The sequence below is a fragment of the Lytechinus pictus genome, chromosome 15 (genome assembly GCF_037042905.1).
Source record: "Lytechinus pictus isolate F3 Inbred chromosome 15, Lp3.0, whole genome shotgun sequence".
In the NCBI taxonomy this organism is placed as follows: domain Eukaryota; kingdom Metazoa; phylum Echinodermata; class Echinoidea; order Temnopleuroida; family Toxopneustidae; genus Lytechinus; species Lytechinus pictus.
This window is the reverse complement of record NC_087259.1, coordinates 8,602,214-8,625,852: the sequence shown is the minus strand read 5'-3', so window position 1 is coordinate 8,625,852 and position 23,639 is coordinate 8,602,214. Positions and strand designations below refer to the sequence as shown.

General features: G+C 36.5%; 1 protein-coding gene across 1 annotated transcript; it reads left to right on the top strand.

Annotated features, from left to right (window-relative positions):
* The first annotated feature begins 2,254 nt into the window (after positions 1-2,254).
* On the top strand, positions 2,255-22,129 carry LOC129278306 (target of rapamycin complex 2 subunit MAPKAP1-like). Its single transcript, XM_064110419.1, has 4 exons — positions 2,255-2,326; positions 6,232-6,475; positions 16,193-16,366; positions 20,979-22,129. The coding sequence occupies exons 2-4, from the start codon at positions 6,286-6,288 to the stop codon at positions 21,152-21,154; spliced, it is 540 nt and encodes a 179-aa protein (XP_063966489.1). The 5' UTR covers positions 2,255-2,326; positions 6,232-6,285; the 3' UTR covers positions 21,155-22,129.
* The last annotated feature ends 1,510 nt before the right edge of the window (positions 22,130-23,639 follow it).

Below are 23,639 nucleotides of genomic sequence, written 5' to 3'. Positions count from 1 at the left end.
GGGGCGGATCCAGGATTGTCTTTAAGGGAGCATTTTTGTTTATACAAATTTCAACAAGCAAAAAAAAAAAAAAAAAAAAATGTCTTCACTTATGCAAGATATTTTCCAGTAACAAATATTTGTTATGACTGTCAAAGTGGAGGGGGGGGGGGGGGGGGACACGGGCCGGATGGCGATTGAAAAAAAAATCTTGTTGTGAGGGCAGTAGGAATGACGGTGCTGTTCTGGAGTCTTTGAATCCCTTGACTTATCTTGGACTTGTATTGTTTTTCTTCTGTATCTTGCCTCAATTTATTTATTTATTTTATTTTTTTTGGGAAAATCGTTCTAGCTGAGACTCAAACCTGCATCCTTGAACTCGATTGCAGGATTGGCTTTACTGATTGAGCCAATAAAAATCGAGCTGATCGATAGGTCGAACATTACAATACAATATATCCTAACGTTTCACCATGAATATTCATGAGGCGTATTCTGACTTAGTAAACCCTGTTATATCGTCATTTCCACTGCCCTCTCGCGTCCGGTGCACAAGTACTGACGAAAAAAAAATCACATCCCGGGGAGCGTTTCATGAAGGAATTTTCAGACGTTTTATCCGACAGTTACCATAGTAACAGTGCCTCTCAGCCAATCAGATTCACCAAGGGAAGTTGTCAGATCTGACAACTTGTCGGACAATTTTGATGAAACGCTCATACCTGCCTACCTGCCACGTCACTGATGGCCCCCAAAAGTTGAATGACCAAGGAAAAATGAGGAAAAGAGAGGAAAGGGAAAAGGGTGATGTTATCACTGTTTGAATAGTATGTCAGTAGGCCTATCTATCACAAAATGAAGGTCCCCCAATTTTTTTTTTTTAATGTCGAATTTCTAATCAGAAAAACAGACCTAAAAATGAAATGAATTAATCCAAAATTATTGGAAGCCTAGCTTTTCATTATAATTATCACTAAAAAGGAATTTAAAGTTCAAGTCCACCTTAAAAAAATGTTGATTTGAATAAATAGAGAAAATCAAACTAGCATAGCACTGAAAATTTCATCAAAATCGGATGTAAAATAAGAAAGTTATGATCTTTTAAACTTTTGCTCATTTTTCACAAAACAGTGATATGCACAATTCACTGACATGCACATCAGACGTCGATGATATCCTTCACTCACTTTTTCTTTTGTTTTTTATTGTTTGAATTATACAATATTTCATATTTTACATATTTGATTATAAGGACCAACTTAACTGAACCATATTGTATTAAACAAAGTAATTCCACATGTTCGTGGAGGAATTAATCGTTGTTTCACTTGACAATGAGGAGAAAATTAGAATATTTCATATTTTATGTAATAAAATACAAAAGAAATAGTGAGTGGATGACGTCATCAGTCTCCTTTTTTTGTGAAATTAAGCAAAATTTTAAAATGTCATAACTTTCTCATTTTACATCCGATTTTGATGAAATTTTCAGTTTTATGCTTGTTGGATTATTCAAATTTTTGTTTGGGTGGACTTTTCCTTTAAATTTAAGGTTTAACTTATTAATTTTTTCCATTTCGATTTAATATCAAGTAAATCTTAAACAGTAAAACAAATCGATAGACCTCACTACATAAATCAATTTACAATATCATACTTACTAACAATGTAATAATAGCATACCAAAACAAAAATACGTAGGGGCCTATGGCGATCGAAAAAAAATGTGTATAAGGTTTGATTATAATAAGAATGGAGCTACTACGGAGTTAGTAGCTCCATGATATAAGTAAGATTTGTATTTTGGAATATTTTAGAAGAGAAAAGAAAAGAGATATACCACTTTTTATTGATAATAATTAATAGAGACAAACATAAAACTAATGCTAATTAACCCCTCCCCTTGACATCTCACCCATAGGCCATAGAGATATATTATATTTTTCTATGATCTCACCATAGAGATATATACTATAGAGATATATCTCATCCCTCCCTCCTTACCATATTTTGCAGGCTCCACCCTAAAAGATGAATTCATTTTCTACGCAGGTAACATCAAATTCGGTCAAAACTTTCACTATTTTGATAATAAATACATATTATCCAGCATGATATAACTTCGTGATCTGTATTTTAAAAAAATAGGTTAACGACATGTAAAATTAGCGTAAAGTGAAGAGAGAGGGGGAAAAGGGATTAATTGAAATAGAAATATTTCTAGCTACCCCGTGTACACCTATTTACCAAATGAATTCGCCCAAAGTTGAAAGGTCACTGATGTGTTGTAAACAACATGGCAGCTTCCTGTCCGGTCTATTCTGCTACATAAGAAGTTAGATTTTGGGTAATTGAAATTTGTATTTTAAAGAGTTTGTTTGTAGTTTGAATTTTGAAATTGGTAGAATAAAAGGCATAGATGTATATGTTCATGTTCCGTCTTTTCTTTTCTTTGTGTGTATTTCGTGGCTGTTTCAAATGCATGTTTATTGACATCTACCAACACAGTGCGAGCCGAAAATCGGGTTTCCAATTCATTTTCCATTGCATCGACATTGCATGTCATTCGGATGGGAGAGTACCGGCGCGGCGCTACAACCAGGTCCAGGCCCCTGCCCCTGTCGTTGCCCAGCCAAAGCCAAGACCAGGACAAAGTGCATTGATTGACAGTCGACAGTGGCATGGCCTGCAATTCTGGAAATGCAATGAAACAAAACCTACCACCATAAAACTAGAAAAGTGGCAGCATAAGCCATAAATTAAAAACGTGCTGATTAAACATGTTAAAATTTGATGGAAAAATGCACAATTGTTCGGGCAAATTCAGCCTGCAAGTAAAATGTGATCTCAATTAATTTTCAACTCAGACATCACTCACACTACTAGTTCGTAGCCTTGAGGACTCCGTGAAGATATTATTAGATATTTTTACATATACTTTTACATCACCAGATCACAGAGCCTTGAATTTGAAACCCTCCCCATATATACTTGCCTAAGCGGGACATTTAAACACGGATCGATTTCCCTAGGAAATTCATAATTAAAGCTAGAAAATAATTTGTTAGATTTTATTCATCTATACACCTTCATACGCCTAATGCGTATGAAGGTACAAAAAACTGAGTATAAATATGAAAAATTAGAGGTTTCTTACCAGACCGATCTCGTGTAGAACCCTCGATCTAGTATGCGTAAACACCACAAATACAATAGGCTTGAACCGCTTCGTTATGACAGTTTCGATAAGCGATGTTACAAAATGCCGTTTTGAAGAACAATATTAAATTTATAGATAAAAATTATTATTTAACAAGGAATAAAATTTAAAACTTGATTATAAATCATAATTATTATTTTTAAATCATGGAATCTGATCTGTGGTTTTGTTTCAAGTTTGCAAACATTCCTGCAATTTTATAAATGTTCAGAATGAGAAATAAAAGTTCAACCGCTTTGAATTTGCACAGAAATAAAGTCAATGGCATGCTAGCCTAGACTTTACAAGAGACATGACTATATCCACTTGGTCCTACAGATTTAATGCCAACTGGGCATAACAGCTACTTTGGCCATAGACCAAAAGCTTCGGTCTCTGTTATGTTGGTTGTTCCGCTGAACTCCGTTGGCTCCACTCACCAAATACAGAGACCGAAGTTCCAGCTCGATCTGTCCAGGGACTCAATGGCCATATGTTTATGTATTAAGTTCGGATAAAACAGGGAAGTGAAGTTGCGCGACAGCCGAAGTAAGTCACTGTTTTTTCCCCTTTTAAGTATATTTTTCCCCGTTTAGGTGCATTTCAGGCCAAAATGGAATAATAATCTCTATTTATTTTTGGTACAGTTCTACAAAAATCGATGAGCCCCATCGGGGGGATTTTGCATTGTTAACCCCCTAATGGTGGCTGCACGATAGCAAGCCGTCTGTGTACGAGGAGAAAATAAAACAAAGTTAAAAAACTCCTCGAAACAGACGGCTGCCAGCTGTCTACTTTGGCCACTGTTTTCATTGCAATAAGACAATAATAATTGTACATTCACCCCCCTCTTTATTGCAGACATCAGACAGGGTGCTACATAAGCACTTGCCCGATTGCCCGGGGCAAGTAAAAGTTAAAGTCGGGCAAGTGTTTGTAAGTAAAGACCAAAACTACTTGCCCGAATTGGGAAAGCAAAATTCTCACAGTAGAATTACCAAAATTAGGGTAGATATGATATATCGACCCTGAATTTGGTCATGGCGGGCAAGATAAAATCACTTCGGAAAAAAGAAATGCAAGAACAAGGTAGACTATATCAGTTCATGTCAAAACTCAAAAGAGAGGAAAAAGAGGTCAATGGTTTATAAAACCGCAATATTTTCTTTTGAAGAGGTAAAACTTTGTTTTTGGGCAAGCAAAATAGATTTTTGGGTAAGTATATTCCAACTATTTAAAAATTTACTTGCCCGACTGGGCAAGTGCTTCTAAAAAGTTATGTAGCACCCTGATCAGACCATGCCTCTGTTATGTTGTGAAAGAGATTCATGTGATAAAAATGAGTGTAATGATTGCGCATACTGCTGTTGTCTTACCAATATTTTCTCCATCATATTTGTCAATAAGATTAATTAAGAAAGGTTTTTATGGAAATTTGGTACTGCAATTTCATGCTTTCAAGTAAATAAACAAGTGTTTGGTACTGCAAAATTGTAAAATCGTGTTAAAAACAGACATACTGAAGCTTTTCGAAATGCACTCATTGGAGTAAGATCGCATGAATTACTTAACCGCTAGAGCAAAACAATATATAATAGAACCGTAGCCAGACAATGGACGCTTATCACGGCTCGCCATTTAGTGTCCATTGTCTGGTTACGGTTCTAGAATTGTTTTGCTCTAGCGTTTTAGTCATTCATGCGATTTTACTCCGATGAGTGCATGTTGAAAAGCTTTAGTATGTCCGTTTTTAAGGCTATTTTACAATTTCTTGCTTATTCATGCGACGCTCTGAAACCCGGAAATCAATTGACTTTGGGCACGTTGCCATAGATTTTACAAACTCTAATGAACACTATGCAATATTGATGCTACTTCGTAAGATTTTGACGGAAAAGCAGGAAGTAATCAAAATTTGCTTTACTGTTCGGTATCGATGAGAAAACAGATCCTCCGAAAATACCTTCCATAATTCATATAAAATATAGGAAAGTGAAATTCTGTGTCGATTTTGGTACGAGGTGATAGAGAATTGCACACATGTTTTGATGGAATACTGTGTGGGGCACTGGTAGGCTTGCACTGCGCATGCTTGCTATATTTCATTCATAAATTGGCTCGCGGCAGTGGCTGGATGACGTCACGTAATAAGCAAAGTGTACGCTCCCGCTAGCGTTGAACACCGTTGCTATGCTAATAGTTCTATACAATTTGCCAATGTGTGTACTCGTCATGCTACAATGGAGAAGAAAAGTAAGTCGTACATTGTTTCCAGACAGTTATGCACGATCTGGGTGACAGATGGTAAGATAAATCAAACCTGTATGGTTAAAGGTCAAGTCCACTTGAATAAATAGAGAAAATCAAACTAGCATAGTGCTGAAAATTTCATCAAAATCGGATGTAAAATAAGAAAGTTATGACATTTTACAGTTTCGCTTATTTTTCACAAAACAGTTATATGCACAACTCAGTTGCATGCAAATGAGAGAGTCGATGATGTCCATCACTCACTATTTCTTTTGTTTTTTATTGTTTGAAATATACAATATTTCAATTTTCACCAAGTTGACATTAAGGACCAAATTAACTGAGCCGTAAGATGTTATAACAACGGTAATACCACATGTTTAGGGAGGAATAAAACTTTGTCTCACCGGACAATGGGGAGAAAATTAGAATAATTCATATTTCATATAATAGAATACAAAAGAAATAGTGAGTGAGTGATGTCATCAGTTTCCTCATTTGCATACCGAACAGGATGTGCATATAACTTTTGTGAAATTAAGCGAACCTTAAAAATGTCATAACTTTCTTATTTTACATCCGATTTTGATGAAATTTTCAGTGTTAAGCTTGTTGGATTTTTCTCTTATCATTCAAATCAACTTTTTGCTGGGGTGGACTTGTCCTTTAATGATTTGTGTCACTGTTGGCTGTCCATTGTTATTCCACAACTTTATACCAGTTTTCAGAATACAAGCCCCAGAAAACTACAAATTTATTACAACACTGAATAACCTCTTCCTGTCCTTGTCCAACTATTTCAGTGTTGCCGTGGTCTCACATCACATTCTGTCTCGCTTCAAGATAATCGACCAATCATGGCTCTCCTAGATGACCCCGCCTTCATCATCGCGCACATCCGACACTCCTTCATCACGAGTGACGACACCGGAATGTGCGAGATGGCCATCATGAACGAAGAAATAGACTGGCCGCAGAAGAAGAAAGAGATCGAAGAGAAAAGAAAATCAAACAAGGCCCAGTTTGACAGCTTTGACAACGACCAAGGTACAGTGTATGTACTTCTGTCTTGCATCATGACATTTTAATTTCTTCTATTAAGATTTATTTATTTCATTTGTTATTTAAAAAAAAACAAATCACAACCAAATAAATATAATAGTGGACAACATTAAAATCATGATGAAGAATTAAGCTACGCAACATTTAATACAAAATGCCATCTACACTTAAAATTACAATATAAATGTAAATAAGACCGCCATAATTAAAAGATTTAGGCCTATAAAAGTGTATTGAATGTCAAGTGGTTAAATAATGTGAATTTTGACGAAAACATCAAGACATACATAGTGATATTGCATGTCTTTATCTTTCTGTATTTCTCCCCTTCTATCCTATGGCATCAATACCTTAGGAAACATAAAACAGGATGTACCTAATCCAGATCCCGAGTTGTTGCTGTTGTTTTTTTAATTCCTTTCAATATAGAGTTCTAATCTTCCTTTTGTTACCTTTTGCCATGCACAATGCTTGAGTGGTCTTGGATAAAAAAGAAAAATGAAAGAGCATAGTTTTAGTCTCTTTTGACATTTATAGAGAAGAGTTTGGTAATTATTGAAGTACAAGTAGTTCATGGTTCATTAGAGGAGTTCAGGAAGGCAAAGCATACTCAGCTCATTGAATAAAGAACCCCATGTTTGGCCCTTAACCAGTTGGAAAGTGAGCCTGCGATTATGCGAGCTGTAGTCTGAGGAAAACGTGGTGTAGCAAAATTATTCAGTCTCCAACGGATTAGATTTCAATATTTCTTTTGGGGCACATTTATAAATTACAGCACAAATGGGAAAATTAAAAAATGGCAGAATAATTCTGCTTGGGCCATCGCGGAGAGAGGCACCGTGGCCAGTCAACAATAGTCTGCCGGCACAGACCCTGATTGAAACTTTGATCAACAAGTGTGCCTCCATGCAAAGACTAGCACATACAAAACTTGCTATTTCAAGAGGGCCTTCAGTACACAAGGCATGAGTAGGCTGCAATTCAGACGTTTAAACTCGAGTGAAGGGTTTGCACATCAGACTATAAAGTCAACAGTGCATCCATTGACCATGGCTTTTGATGGTCTCGAATTAAGCAGCGCCATGAACAGCTTTACTTGTAAAGAAGAAAGAGCTGCTTCAACTATTGTCGCAGATGCGTTCTGTGGCAAAGATACAGTTTTATGAAACGGGATCCTGATGATTAGTAATTTGATCTGATTCTTAATAAAAACATTAAACTTTAAATAAGGGCTGCTTTAGGTAGAGAGAATACTGTCATTGTTTCACTCTAACTTTGCTTCAAAGGCCATAAGAACTGAAAACAGCAATGTTGGGAGTCTACTGTCTTGAGATGTGTTCCAGTCTTGAGAAAGTGATTGTACAACTTGTGTCTCGTCTTTGACCCTGTTCACATAGGACCCTGTTCGCATCTACTTTGTTCCTTAAATCCAATTTAGGAAACAGGAGTAAAATGTTGCTTTGCTAGCGATCTCATCACCATCTCTTGAACTGGTATCCAAAAACCACTACATCTAAAGTGGTCTTGTTGGTAAGCGAACGCTCTCAGTAGGGTTACATGTTTTGCACAAAATTTGAAACCGCAGCGTAGGCATTCTACTCACGGCGCGTACCGAGTAGCGCACCCTACATGTACATGCACGCATTGCCTTTAATACTTCCCTGCGAAGGTTGCTCCCTGAAGAACAGTTGTGTCCTCACCTACGCTCAAATCAGTAAAACGAGGCAAAAGATAAGTCTCCACACTTTTAACCACAAGGTGCGGGCCCTGCGGTTTGAATCCCTGAGCAGAACTTGCTTCCTTTGACAAGGCATTTACCTACATTCGCCACTCTCCACCCAGGTGTAGTAAAATAGGTAGGCCTACCCAGGTAGGAAGGAATTCCTCGAATGCTGAAGCACCTGGGGTAAGAGTACGCGCCGCTTATAAATATTAAAGTGCTATATAAATTTTGCATATTATTTTTATTTTTTTATTTCTATTATTATTAGGCTATTTTTATTGTCATCATCATTATTATTACAATTTTGTTAAATTTAATAAATTTCAAGAAACATAATGGCCTTACATGTACATGAATATTGAAGATATCAGGGACAGTCATAGCGGGGGCACATTCCCCCCCAACTTTTTGAAGGAATGAAAAATTGCCCTTTTTTACGTAAGAAAAATTCCCCTCATGAACATGTACTGTGCCCCTTTTATCGGAAGAGGACCCGTTTTAGGTGTTACCAAGTGCCTTTCCTCGTTTTTTCCCCCGAAAAATGTCCCGGTTCACAGACGTGTTCTGTGCCCTTTTCATCTAAGAAGGACCTCAAAAAAATAACTGCATACGGCCATGTTTAAGATAGTGCCCTTTTCAAAGAAAAGGTGCCCTTTTTCCCCCTGTGCCCCCCCCCCATTTTCAACTTCGCTCCGCCGCCCCTGGAAGATATCCAATTGTCCAATTGTGTACAAACCTGCATGAAATAAAACCTGGCAAAATGGAAAAATCTCAAGTATTGAATTACTTTTTGAGGAATCTTTATAAACCTTGGAAGATATTCTGCTCTCAATCTCATGTTGAAGATGTGCAAGACCGGCATACTTTTGATATGTGTTGGAAAATTTTGCATTACCATGAAAACAGTATATTTTAGGGTAAATTTTCAAACACTGTCCTTTATACTTTTTGTCTCGCGTGCATAGAGTGAGACTGTAGGCGCCGCTTTTCTGCACTCAACCCAGGTGAGGTAAATGGGTACCGGCAGGAGTTAGTCCCTCAAAAAGCTGTGAGCACCGGAATCGGTAGACTACATGTACATGAACATGTAGCTTAGCAGGGGTACTAGTAATATAGGACGCCTTGAGCACCTAACAAGGTGGAAATGTGTATTATATAAATCCTATATTATTATTATTATTATTATGATTATATGTATAATTGATGATGACTAGTAATTTATAGGACTAAAAAAAGATATTTTATTAACATTTTAATATTTGAAAAAAAGGAAGTCTAGCACTGGGAGAAATGACACTTCAAATGGCTATAAAATACTACCTCAGCTGGAAAAAATTCAGTTCATAAAATGATCTTGAATTACAAAGTTAGAATATGTACATGTATTCACTGTTTAGTTGAGCAAAATCGATACAGAAATGGCTAAATCATTTTTTTTTTTTCGCTTTGACAGTGGCATCATCCACCTGAGTTTTGTTATCGGCACACATGTACGTAAACGCAATAAAAACTTCAGTGAGTGAGAGAGAGAGAGAGAGAGAGAGAGTGTATTATATGGTGTCTGTTCATGTCAAAGTGGAAGGGAGAGAAAGAGAGGGAGAGAAATCATGATCAGGAACAACCTGCTGCATCGCCCGCTAAAGAACAATCCTCACTAATGATATTAGACACGATGATGGAATACAGTAAATGAGCGGACCAAATTAGGAAATAATCCCACAAAGACTAGATTGTGTTATTCTTGTTCATCAAAAGCGATGCCTCCTTTTCCTTCGTGGGGGCCATCGTCCGTAATTTCTTGCGACAATTTGAGACGGGTCATTCTTCATTTCGCCCTCAGAGTGAGAATTGGGAACACGCGCATGGCAAGTGTCATTCACACCACGGCTGAAAACGGTTCTCTGATTTTGGAGTTCTGTTGAAGGTTCTGCACGTATCACCTCCCGGTCAATGTCAAACATGTACATGAAGGTGTAGCTTTAATAGCGACATCTTGGGAAAAAAAGTACTCAAGAAATTGCCATTTTGCTTGAGTACAAATGTTTATTTCATCCTAATTCAGTCCCGCCTGGAAACTCATGTTGTGAAGTTGGTACATGTTCATTTACATGTAGTTATATATCACCATAAACATAAAAAAAAAATGGAATTATTACCATCCAATCATAGTCTTTGTATGTAGTAGGCCTACACTGCCTGCTTAGTGTCGAAAATATTGTTTCTCCAACCATCACCAAATTATAATTACTCTCATTTTTGCTATGGTGGCTACATGTATCTTTCCTTCTATTCTCCATTGCAAAAGAAAAAAAATTTAAGAGAAAATACAATTGCAATCACTGCTTCTCTGGTGTTCTTCATATCTATTAAATACACAAAGTTGTGTAAATTTTGTTTTAAACAGTTTTTTTTTCTTGTATTGTGAATGTCCCTATCATAGAAGTATCATAGGATAATTGTATAATAGGCCATGTCAATCTGTGTTCGTGGTGTTAAATGGGTCAAATTGACAGGGCCTTCTTTGATTCATTGACAGGCTGACGGACGCTTAATGGTGGTCTTTTTTATGGATTGTAATTATAATTTGTCTTAATCTAATCTGTAAATAAGGAGAATGGATACAAATACATGTACAGCCAATATTGAGGATGCAGGCAGCTGAATTATGCAAGTAAGAGAGAAAATCAAACAGAAAATTTTCTGGTAAAAGAGTGTACTTGTATATTTCTTTTAGTCATTGATATATCAATTATTTATTACTAAAGATAATTACTGAGAATGATTAGAGTTCACTGTTACCAACAAAAAGACCAAAATATGAACTTCACAGAAACTTTGAATGAATGCCTACTTTATATCATAAGGTCATGCGGTATAGTAGTTAGAGCATTGGACTCTTGATTGTGAGCTTGTGAGTTCAAATCTCCACTCGGCCCTTATTTCAGCTTAAAACCCAAAAGCCTGAGAGTAATATCTGTTGTCTATAATGTCAACCACTATGACTGATTAACTTTATAGACGTAAAAATGTTTTCTATGGAAATGGTTAAATAAACCAGAAGTGGCATTGATGCAGCAGAAAGATGCGTTGCTGAGTTCCTACATGTATGGGAGTTTAATAATAAAACTGAAAATCAAATAAGATCTAGGAATTTTGGTGAAAAGAGCAGTATGAAAAGCACTAGTGAAAACTTCGTTATTAAAAATTAAGTAACATTTGGGGGGGGGGGGGGTATTCAGAGTTACAATGCATTTGGGTCAATTTCTTTGTAACAATGGGTGAATAAAAAATAACCAAATGCATTCTTGGGCAACAATAACTTCTGCTTTACAGTAAGCCTTGAAAAGTAAACATTGTCTTTGGAAAGCACTAGAAGTTTCATTTCCATTGCAGAGGTTTTTACAGTCCCACATGTACAGTCAGATGCAATTGAAATTACAGAGACAGGCTTGGAAATTGGCTTAATTGATTTGGAGGAAAATATACTTTTTAATTCATGAAGGCTAATTTTGACTTCCATATATTCAGATTTACCAATTATGGAATTTAGTTTAATTCCTTTTGGAAAGTGAAACTTGATATGAGTAAACCTCTTATCATTGCTAACTGGGATGATGAAAAAAAAATCAAATAACAGATTTGAAATGATATCAATTTATTGATATTATTAAAGGAAGAAAATTACAAAGTGCATGAATACAGATACAAAACATGCATGTAATATAAGCCCAGGTCGTGACTCCTTACTGTCAGTGCAAGGCAATAGTATAAATGCACATTTTGTTACTGATGTTTATGACAAGAATTTTTAAATTTAATTTTTTATTATTGTAAAAGATTACATGAACATGTTTTTATCTGAAATAAATTGTGATATGTCAGGGCCTAAATTAATCCACGACCACAAGACCAAGATCTTCATTGATCTCAACAGGGCCGTCTGCACCAGCCCGGGTTCTCAAATGATCGCGCTATTTCTGATCTGGCAAATATCAGAACAATCTCAATATTATTTGTAATGGAAACGCAATCATCGTGAGAATTTGCTGGATTAATCTCAAGATCGCAATCCTAAATCAATTTTAAATTATTTGCAAAATAGCATGCTATTTTACGAATTATCCCGCTAATTCGCAGGAGCAGACGCACTCTAGATCCGACTCAGGATAATTTATTCATGACATCAGACCATAATGCAATTCACACTTTACTTCTGCCTTCGTCTTCCGTAACTTAAACACACGAGTCGACCTGATTAGGGCTGTTTAATTTACCGGTACCTACTCTAAGATTAGAACCATCTCATTAAATAAAGAATCCAATGTACACCACTAACTCGCTGAGCTGGGAGGATTGCACGGACGAATTCGGCGAAGTGATGGGAGTACAACAGCGGGAAGTTATTCAAATGCGCGCACTGTTGGAATTCTAAGATTCGAAAGTGCGCGTGCACGAAATATCGAGCCTGATGCCTTGCTCGAGCATGAATCGCTCTTCTTGCGCTGGTGGAGATGAGGTTTCTTGAATCTTGAGATTAATCTCAACGAGGGCTGATCGGGCTAGACTCTCCAAATTGAGCAAACTCGGGCTGGTGCAGCACCGCCTCACGGCCCTTTTCTTTGGCTTTGGATACCTTTTTTGCCCTTTTTAATTTTTTGCCCTTTTTATTTTTTTCCCATTTATGCTCCAATTCAAAATGTGTCAGATAGAAAAGAAGCCTTACCTTCATAATATTGGAATTTAAGGCCTGGTTTATTTGATTATGTTCACAAGTTGGTTTTTTTCTTTTCTTTTTTTTCCTTCTTTATTGTAATTCTAATATTGATACTTTAAGTCTTTATTACAGCATTTTACATGTATATAATATGTGTACAATAACATTCAGACCTCCCTCATGTAAGCTAAATGGGTTTTTATCCATTCTTTGAACGATCTGAATGGGATACTCAGTGATAGAAATGCAGGACACGTTTTGCTCCTTAAAAAAAACTGACACGCAGCTTGTGATGGGTGGCCATCGGTTCAATATGAAGGCCGTAAATCAAAGTCTTCGAACAAGGGGTGGAGCACTTGTTTGGGGATAATTACCGGTATAAATGGACCCCAGATATGCGGGGAAAAGGTGCCTTTGAATGGGCGGTGTTCGGTGGCGGTGATGATTATGATCAATTTTGATCCTGTTCCCACCAGCTACTACCAGTTTCCGGTGTCATCATTATTTCTCTCCAACTCCTCCTCTCTCTTCATCTCATATTCTCTATCTCTAATGTGGTCCCCTGCGAGGAGTTCTCTCTTTACTCTTTTATATAATGTATATGTATGTCTTTATTTCAATTAACTATTGTATACATTCTGAAGTTGAAAGGAAATTAATTGTCTCTCCCTTTTTCTCAGTTTATATCTTTCTTCATCTTAATCTTTCTTCTTGTTCTACTTTCTTTCCTCCTTTTCTTTCTCCATCTCTTATTTGTTATTCTTCGTTCTACCCATCTTGTTTTCTCACTCTTTTTTACTACATGCTATCTTTTATAGATCCTGTAGATTTGAAAGAAAAACATACACCTAATTTGCATGATACTTCGTACAATGTAGGACTTCTTCTCTATTGTACATGTACATGTATGTGGTATGCATTTCAATCAAGAAGTAAAGTACATGTACATGTAGTTCTAAGCAGAGTTGAGGTGGCTCAGTGGATAAGTCTTCAGACTTTGAACCACAAGGTCGGGGGTTCAAAACCCACTGCAGCACTCGCATCCTTTGGCAAGGCATTTATCTACTTTTCCCACTTTCCACCCAGGTGTAATGGGTCCCGGGTAACGGTAGGAAGGAATTCCTTGAATGCTCGATGCACGCCATCAGGGTAGCCGTGCTAAAGCCGGGGTAATAGTATGCAGCGCTTAGAAACGTTTGTATGAAGTGCTATATAAATGTTGCTTATCATTGTTATTAGTAAACTTGACTGGAACAGGTTAATTGTATCACACTTGTATCTTGATTTTGTCATTTTGATGCGGTCATACATTTATAATTATACAGTGCGTATCAAAAAAAAGTTTACACTTTGAAAAAGCCCTGGGAATTATAAAATATACAACATGTGGGTAATTTTTTCACATATATTCTTGGGTTTGGGTCTCATCTATCCAGTGAAAGTAAAGGTTTTGACATAATGTTACAATGAGTGAGCACTGAAAAGCTCGCAGAAATCTGTTTGCGCAGAAATGCTCGTTTTCACGCTGTGTCAAGGGGAAAGGGCGAAATCAAACTTACCCTGCGAAACATTTCTCATACATTTCCCATTGCACTTTTTGTAAATTGTAATAAATGGATACATTCAAGCATTTTGTAACAATTTTGCCACCAAAATTGAAATTTCAACACTTAATAAGCACAACCTTTACCCTTTTTGTGCCAGCTGGATCTGAGGACATAACTAAGTCTGAACAAAAGTTTATATCAGACATCTCAAGCATTTTTTCACTAAGTTTTTATCATTTAAAGTGGGTTTACATTTCATTTTTCATTTAATACTTGTTTCTACACACTTTTTCCAAGCTTGACAATGATTAACAAAATGAAAATCAAGCCTAAGCCATTTCATGTAAATCACAGCTCAGTGTAAGGCAAATATCGTCACGATGGCCTCGGTGTGTGAAGTGGGGCACAATGCACTCTTCGAAGTGTTTTGGGCAAGGAAACAAGTTAAAAGGTAAAAGATATCTTCAAACCAATTTTACTAGCTAAATTCAACGTGTTATTCATGATTAAGGTCTACTTTTATTCGAATAACTATTTCAAAGTTCTGCGCAAATCATTTTTCACTAACTATTCAAAAGTAAGCGGTGCTCACTCAAGCGGAAATATTTTCGACAATTACATCGTCATTTGCTTAAATAGATCTGTACCAATGTTAAAATGTGGAAAAATCTTCAGGATATTACAAATGTATAATTTTACAGGATTTTTTCTAAGTGTAAACTTTTTTTTGATACGCACTGTATAAAGATCTTTGAGCATTTGTGCAAACACACCTTCATCATATTATTATACCCATTAAATGAAGTGCACCATTTCATCATCATCGGAGCTAGCAAAAAAAAAAAAATGTATGTGTCATCGCAACGGTGGCGTGCATCCTCCCTCGTTTGTGTTGCAGTTCTAATAGGATTTGTTTTAGGGTCTCGACAGGCTGTGGTGGCAACGGCGCCCTCGCGGTGCCGTTATGGCCATCTTAGTTGAACTTGAACTCCATCGATCATTCCCCATTTTGCTATTGATCCTCTGTCATGCTCTTGTGATCACCCCCTTCTCTCTTTCTCTCTCCCCCTCTCTCTTCAATACTCTCTCTTTCTCTCTCTCTCCCTTTTCCTTACCCCCTCCATATCTTTGCTCATGTACTCTTTCTCCTTAGGGCATACTCCAGGGATATATGTCTTACAAAAAAAAAAGAGTATAGATTGAGAATGAGTCATTAGTCAGATGTGGTATTAAATTAAGCAGGAACACGTTTTTTAATAATTTTATTTTATAGACTGTTTAATGTTTCAATGCTGCGAGGTGTTAACGTTTAAAAGAATGATGTGTATACATGTGCAGGTTACAAGTATACATGTAGAAATCGGTGTTGATGTTTGACAATCGGAATTCACTTTTTTTTCCTATTTCAATATAATAAGCTTCATTCATATAGCAAATCAAATGACAGTAAACATAAAAAAAATGTAAATAATTCATTTAAAGTTAATATGGTGAGTATAATCAAATAAAATAAAAGTCTGCTATGCACAACTTTTTATTACCATGTTTATTCGTCAAACTAGTACGTTGAAATTCCATTTAATGTAGAAATCTTCTGTGAATCTTATTAGATTGAATTCAGATTATCATGACTACTTGAAAACGATAGGCTATTTATCAAATTCATCAGTAATTTCTCAAAAATAATCATCAAAATATTCCCTTTGTCTTGTACCCAGGATATGACGACGTTGAAATCTACGGTGAGTCTTACGAGATCGAGTCCAGCTTCGACTACAGCTTCCGCCACAGGTCGAACACGGCCGTCCGACTAGAGAAACTCCGTCAGGATAGGATGCATCAAACCCAATGTCGGAGGATACAGTGGAAAGATGGGGCCTCAGACTTCCCAGGTAATTTTTTTCCTTTATTATTATGTTTTTGCATCAGGGATACCGTTACAATATAATGCTAGTATGGTAAATATGTACAAACTACAAGTATAGAGTTAAGGGCTCTTGTGTAAAAGGTACCATGATATTAGAATGCCATGTAATTTCTAATGCCTTTTTTGGTCTCATCTACATGGTAGAAGCGAATGATGAAAGATAGAGTTGCTACTTTTCCAGCGACGGCAGAGGCGTGAACAACAATCTTAAACAAGATAAAGTTTTAAAATTGATATTAATAAAAATAATAATATAGGATTTGTATAGCGCATGTATCCACCTTGCTAGGTGCTCAAGGCGCTCCTATATTACCCGGCTATTAAAGCTAGACTACCGATTCCGGTGTGCACATATTTTTTTTTGAGGAATTGCTTCCTGCCAGTACCCATTCACCTCACCTGGGATCAGTGCAGCACACTGTGGATCAGTTTCTTGCTTAGGGAAATTACGCCATGGCTGGGATTTGAACCCACGACCCTCTGTTTCAAGGTCCACTGGCCACAATGCTCCACAAAATACCATAATTTAATATTTATTTACTTTATACATGTAGATGAAAAAAACAAACATTTCATAAGTTCCACGAGATGTACATCTGGAAAAGGTTTTACTGCTGTAAGGGACGGGCTTAAAGTGGGTCATGCCTTGTCACTTTGGGTTATAGAAAACAAGAATTGGATCGAAGCCGAAATAATTCCTGACCATATATCAGGTGACCCTAAAAGAAAACACACATGGTTTAAGTACAGTTGAGTCAGTAAGTGAGTTTTGAGGGATGAATAAGGAATTAATTAGGTCTCAGATGGGGTAGATTTCGCCTGAGGTTTGTCTTTTTTGTCTGTGTTAAATGTTGATGGCCTCCAAAAAGCCAAGTTTTAATAACTTCAAAGATGACCTTTGAAATTCATTGTAATAAAGCTGGAATGCTCATAAAGAATAAAGATAATCCAAAAAGTGTATAAAACAAAACAAAAATTGTTAATTCATCAGCACACATATTCAGGACATTAAATAAGCAATGCACCTCCGAATAGATTATTTCTAGATAGATAAATGCCTATTATTATTATTAAAATCAACATAAAAATTATTTGAGATACCATCTAATACACTTTGAAAAGTTTTAAATCAAATTTTCAATCCTAGGAAAGTAGAATGGTATTTGTAAGAAGCCACAAGGAATAGATACAGTCTACATATCGAGATGCTTAAAGTGAAGGAAGGAAACTAAAACAAATATTGTAAAATATCACAGTAAGAATCCCCCTCAATTGGTCAATTTTTGATGCAAGTATTAAATTAGGTATTGATATTAAATTGTGCATTTTATTTAAAATTCTGGAATGCACACTATCTTTGATTTACATCTCTATTATTTTTATTTGCAATCACACTAAATAAGATTATGCAAAAACTTAAAGAATTGAAAGCATGAATAGGATGTACACTGTAAAGTTTCGGTCAGTTATGTTTTCGTACATTGGAAACAAAGCCATCACTTTGCAATTATAAAAATGCATGTTGCTCTTTTGCTACAAATAACAAGTGTACTCCTGAATTGTATGCAGCAATATTTATCATGAAAGTCTCAACTGGCACAAGATCAATTTCCTCAAAGAGACCAAAGCCATCCGTGGTAACCAGTCATATATCGTTAGAGTGATGTGCACTCATCGACAGGAGTCATCATCTTCGAAACTTGGAATTAATAGCCTAATTGCCTGCTGGTCCATACCTAAATATTTTGTTTGAAAGAGAATTTCCATAGTCATTCTCTATGTTTTTTCTTACGATGCCCTCGCCTGGCCAGCAATGGCAGCGCTTCACGGGTAGCTCCGTTCAGCCAGTTTCCTTCCTTGCCCAAAACGAGTAAATTAGCGAAAATAAAAGGGATAAAAGAGAGTTTTGGAGGAAGCTGAGGAAAGAAACCCACGGGGTGATTAAGACGATAAAATGGCCTGGTGTATCCATGTTTGTATGATGCGTCTGACATTAATTACCCCCCTCTTGCTCGTGTTCCGCACACTCAGAAAGACGGCTCAATGACTCTTGACGTGGGGACAAAAGAGACTTGTCCTGTCGGGTTGTATGGGAAGCCGGTTGAGGAATGAATCATGATGAAAGGAGAATGAATAGTCATACAGAGATTGAAGAGACTGGGGCATATCATTAGCGGTAATTAAGTGCATGTGTGGCTTGCCATAAGTCATTTCACGTGGACAAGTTCAAAGTGTCCGTGACAGGGCTGAAAAAAAAATGGCTGGTGCATCTTCACCTTTTATTGGTGTATTCCATTTTTTTTTTGCGAAAAGAGAAGGGGGAAATGACAACCCTGGAAGCCAATCGTGGACAGCCGCGGTTTAGCCCGATTTGAAATTGAGAAATTGAAGTGAAATCATGAAGGAAGGTATCGTAATGAAAATAGTTTGAATCGAAGGGTAATGTCCTCGTGTACGTCACTAGCGGTGACGGATATGTCATGTTTGGTCAATGTCTCACTACCGCAGCTTAAAAACCTGATTATGATTTTAGTTTGCTTCATCCCACCAGCTCTTTCCCCCTCCCTGCCCCTTCCTACATTATTATACAGTGCGTATCAAAAAAAGTTTACACTTTGAAAAAGCCCTGGGAATAAAAAAATATGCAACATGTGGGTAATTTTTTCAGATATAATCTTGGGTTTGGGTCTCAGCTATCCAATGCAAGTAAAAGTTTTGACAGAATGTTACACTTGAGTGAGCACTGTCCATTTTTGTAGAGCTCGCAGAAATCTGTTTGTGCAGAAATACTCGTTTTCACGCTGTGTCAAGGGGAAAGGGCGAAATCAAACTTACCCTGCGAAACATTTCTCATACATTTCCCTTGCACTTTTAGTCAATTGAAATAAAATGGATACATTCAAGCATTTTGGAACAATTTTGCCAACCAAATCGAAAATTTCAACACTTAGTAAGCACAACCTTAACCCTTTCTGTGCCAGCTGAATCTGAGGACATAACTGAATCTGAACAAAAGTTTATATCAGACATCTCCAGCATTTTTTCACTAAGTTTTTATCATAAAGTGGGTTTACATTTCATTTTTCATTTAATACTTGTTTCTCCACACTTTTCCCAAGCTTGACAATGATTAACAAATGAAAATCAAGCCTAAGCTTTTTCATGTAAATCATAGCTCAGTGTAAAGCAAATATCGTCACGATGGCATCGGTGTGTGGGGGAGTTGGGTGGGGTGCAATGCACTCTGCAAAGTGTTTTGGGCAAGGAAACATGTTTAAAATGGTAAAAGATATCTTCAAATCAATTTTACTAGCTAAATTCCATGTGTTTTTCATGATATTCGCATAACTATTTCCAAGTTCTGCGCAAATCATTTATCACTAACTTTTCAAAAGTAAGTGGTGCTCACTCAAGCGGAAATATTTGTCATTTGCTTAAATGGATCTGTACCAATGTTAAAATGTGGAAAAATCTTCAGGATATATACAAATGTATGATTTTACAGGATTTTTTCTAAGTGTAAACTTTTTTTTGATATGCACTGTAGATCAAACCATTTGCTAGTAGGTCCATGATCAAACCAAGGTTTATTAACCTGTACATGTAGGTCCGTCAATATTTAAACTACAAACTTGATATTCTAATCCTCATCTGTTGTATGTGGTTCTTTCCTTCTTGGAACGGGTATAAAAACCATTTATTTTGAATCATTTCAGGTTTTCATTCTTGATTTAATAGAGCCAGTCACTCCTGAGTATGATATTTCAATTGTTTTGATTGATCACATTTCTTCTTTCTACAAATAAATTTACTGTGATTATTGTGAGAGAAAAGAAGATATACAGTTAGCTGTTACATAAATAATTATAATTTTTGTCAAAAGAGAGAATACAGACTGTACAACTACCTTTATTAATTGAAACCTTTTTAATCACATTTTTTTTTATACATGTACATGTGTGCAAAGAACTTGTGTCATAGTTTTTGGCAAAAAATATGTACAATACATGTATGTTAGAAACCAATTGTTACCATTCACAACAAACCCACATAAGTTTTAGGCAAGTTTTTCTGTTCATACTTTTTTAGAAAATCATAATTTGGTTATAACCCCCCCCCCCAACATTTAAGAAAATTTGAGTAATTTTACTCTTTCTTCAGTCCTGTTTAAATTTGAAGTCGTAAAATCAAACCAAAAACAAGATAGATACCTGTTCAATAGTTTCTTTGAGATCATGTCTCTCCAGGCTACTAAAAGTTTTTACCAAACTTGCATAAAGTATGCCTAACTTTATATGTTTGGGCTCTCTTTTAAATTTTATTCAAGTTATTTTACATCTTCTTTCTGAAATGCTTCTACGTGTACATTAATGATAAAGCTCTTGTATGGGTGATTGTTGATCAATTTTGGCAAGTTCTAAAGCTTAGAATCCATTTCTCAATTTGACCCGTTTGATTTGAATCAAAATCTCAAATTTCAACATGGTCTTTTTATTGTAGGCTTTGAGTTGGACAATTACAATAATAATTTCAATAATTTGATTATTTTTTGTTTTTCCTTTCTTTCCTCCATAAAGATGAGGAACTGGATGACCTGTTCGGGAAGAAAAAAGTGAAGCAAAAACCCAAGATCTTGAAGTCGTCGCTTTCGATTCAACTGGAGCGATTCCCTGACCAAGCCACTAATATTTTTGCTGAATATGCAAACTTTGATGGAAAGGTATGTACATGTAGGTACATTGTATGTACTTGAACTGAGAAGCATTCTTTATATTAATTTATCACAAATTTCTAACATGCTGACGTGAAATACCCCAACTTGAAGAGTAACAAATTGTATGTTGAGAAATTCTTGCCTTTTTATATTTTAGAGGGACTGTGTAGCGCTTTGTAACTTTTAAAATATCGCTTTATAAGATTATTATGAATGTAAAGCATTCCGAGTTAATACAAACATACATACCAAGGTTTTTTACCTGACTGCTAAGAAAGCACGAATGCCTGTGAGCAAGTAACCAGGGGACCAACGGCTTAAGGTCCTCTCCGAGGGACCTGGTAATGAGGATAAATGCCTTACCAAAGGGCACTAGCGCACCACTTGGGAATCGAACCCGGGTCACCGGAATCCGAAACCCTCGCTCTACCAACTGAGCTATCGCGCCTATGAAATGTATTTGACAGCTGCCGTTTTGCATCATGGATAGTCTGCAAGTTCAGACCCAAAGTGACACTTCAAATACCTTTTTAATCAACAGGTGGGTCTAGTGACAAGTCTATAAAGCCAAAGTACTAATCTTTCGGTTGATGATCTTTTGTCTCTGTCAGGGCTTTAGGCTGTAAATTCAGACCAGTTTCCTCACACTATAGGGGGAGGGGTGGCCCCTTGCAAACTAGGGATGCAAATAACGTTTTATAAAAAAATGATAGAAATTTATATAGCGCCGTCTATCTAGAAATATTCTATTCCGATGCAATTTATTATTATCATTACCCCGGCTTTAGCTCGAGCTGCCTTTCAGCGCTCATGCATTCAAGGAATTAATCCTGCCGGGTACCCATTCACCTCACCTGGGTTGAGTGCAGCAGAATGCTGATAAATTTCTTGCCGAAGGAAATTATGCCATGGCTGGGATTTGAACCCACAACCCTCTGTTTCAAAGTCAGAAGACTAATCCACTGGGCCACAACGCTCCAGCCTTGAAAAGCACATCCAATGCTTAGAACCATTAAAAAAAAAAAATCCTTCAATATTCCTCGTCCTATCCATTGGCGCAAAATTATTTACCATTAATATAAGAATTCAACGCTTTTTAATCCCAGTTTTGACCAAGTGTGGCTCCATTTCTTCTTTCAGTATGAACTATTAAAGTTATTAAATAAAGCCGGAAATCTTCAAGTGTCTATTTTAGGTTGTGTGAGTGTCTAACCTTCACAAGGCTCCTCGTTTTATTTCTGGCGATGCAACCAAAATTAAGTCGCTATTCATTCTGAATCATGGGGAATTTTAATCTTGATTGATAAATTAATCATAGAGAATTGGCTTCTTAATCGGGTATCCCATTAAAGGTCAAGTCCACTCCAGAAAAATGTTTATTTTACTGAATAGAAAAAAAATCAAACAAGCATTACGCTGAAAATTTAATCAAAATCGGATGTAAAATATAAAGAAAGTTATGACATTTTAAAGTTTCACTTATTTTTCACAAAAAAGTATCCATAATTTAGTCACATGCAAATTACGAGAATCAATGATGTCCCTCACTGACTAGTTCTTTTGCTTTTTTATTGTTTGAATGATACAGATTTGACATTAGGACCAACATGACTGAACTATAAAATGTTAAAACAATAGTAATTCCACATGTTCAGGGAGGAATACAACTTTGTTTCACATGACAATGATGGAAAATTAGAATATTTCTAGTGAGTGGGTGGCATCATCAGTCCCCTCATTAGCATACATGTTCCAACCAGGATGTGCCCATAACTGTTTTTTGTGAAATTAAGCAAAATTTTGAAATTTCATAACTTTCTTATTTACATGTATATTCAAATTTGATGAACTTTTCAGTGTTATGCTTGTTAGATTTTTCTTTTTTTTTCTTCCACTAAACTTTTTGTTGGGGTGGGATTGTCCTTTATTGAGTTTAACATCCACTAATAGTTTACTAGCAGAGGGTCTAATTCTCAGATCGTAACACCATCATAATTGGTCTACCCTCAATTTAGTCTGATTGCTGTTTGGTCTACAATAGACTTGGTTTTACACCCACTTTATGTAAAGGCTAGTCTAATTGTCATCTAGAGATTTTCAGTCTAATTTCTACTTTAATTGTGAAACAGGTATAGACTAATTGGAAATTAGATAGAATGGTTAATGGGGAAATTGGAAATTAGCCCAGATGGTTGTACAACATACAAGGATTAGACTGTGGCCCAAGATACACATACGTTGAAAGTGCACCGAGGCCGGCTTGAAGGCGCCTCAAGATACGTGTATCGGCTTTCTATTTTTGATTGCCGGACTGGACTAAGTCCGCCTAAAAGGCGATGTGAGTCCTGGAATTACCACCAAAGGCGGCTTAACCACTGAACTAGAAATAGTGAACAATAGTTATTGCTATTCTACAATTGAGGCCGGGTTGAAAGCCATCGTTTGAGACGACTTCAAATCCGACGCATGTGTATCTTGGAATATCCAAGTTGAATGGACTTGGCTGTTGACCATTTGTGATGAG

Coding starts and splice junctions, on each gene's coding strand:
- LOC129278306 (XM_064110419.1), top strand. CDS start 6,286: ATGGCTCTCCTAGATGACCCCGCCTTCATCATCGCGCACATCCGACAC. Junction 6,476..16,192: donor CAGCTTTGACAACGACCAAG/GTACAGTGTATG, acceptor TCTTGTACCCAG/GATATGACGACGTTGAAATC. Junction 16,367..20,978: donor TGGGGCCTCAGACTTCCCAG/GTAATTTTTTTC, acceptor TCCTCCATAAAG/ATGAGGAACTGGATGACCTG.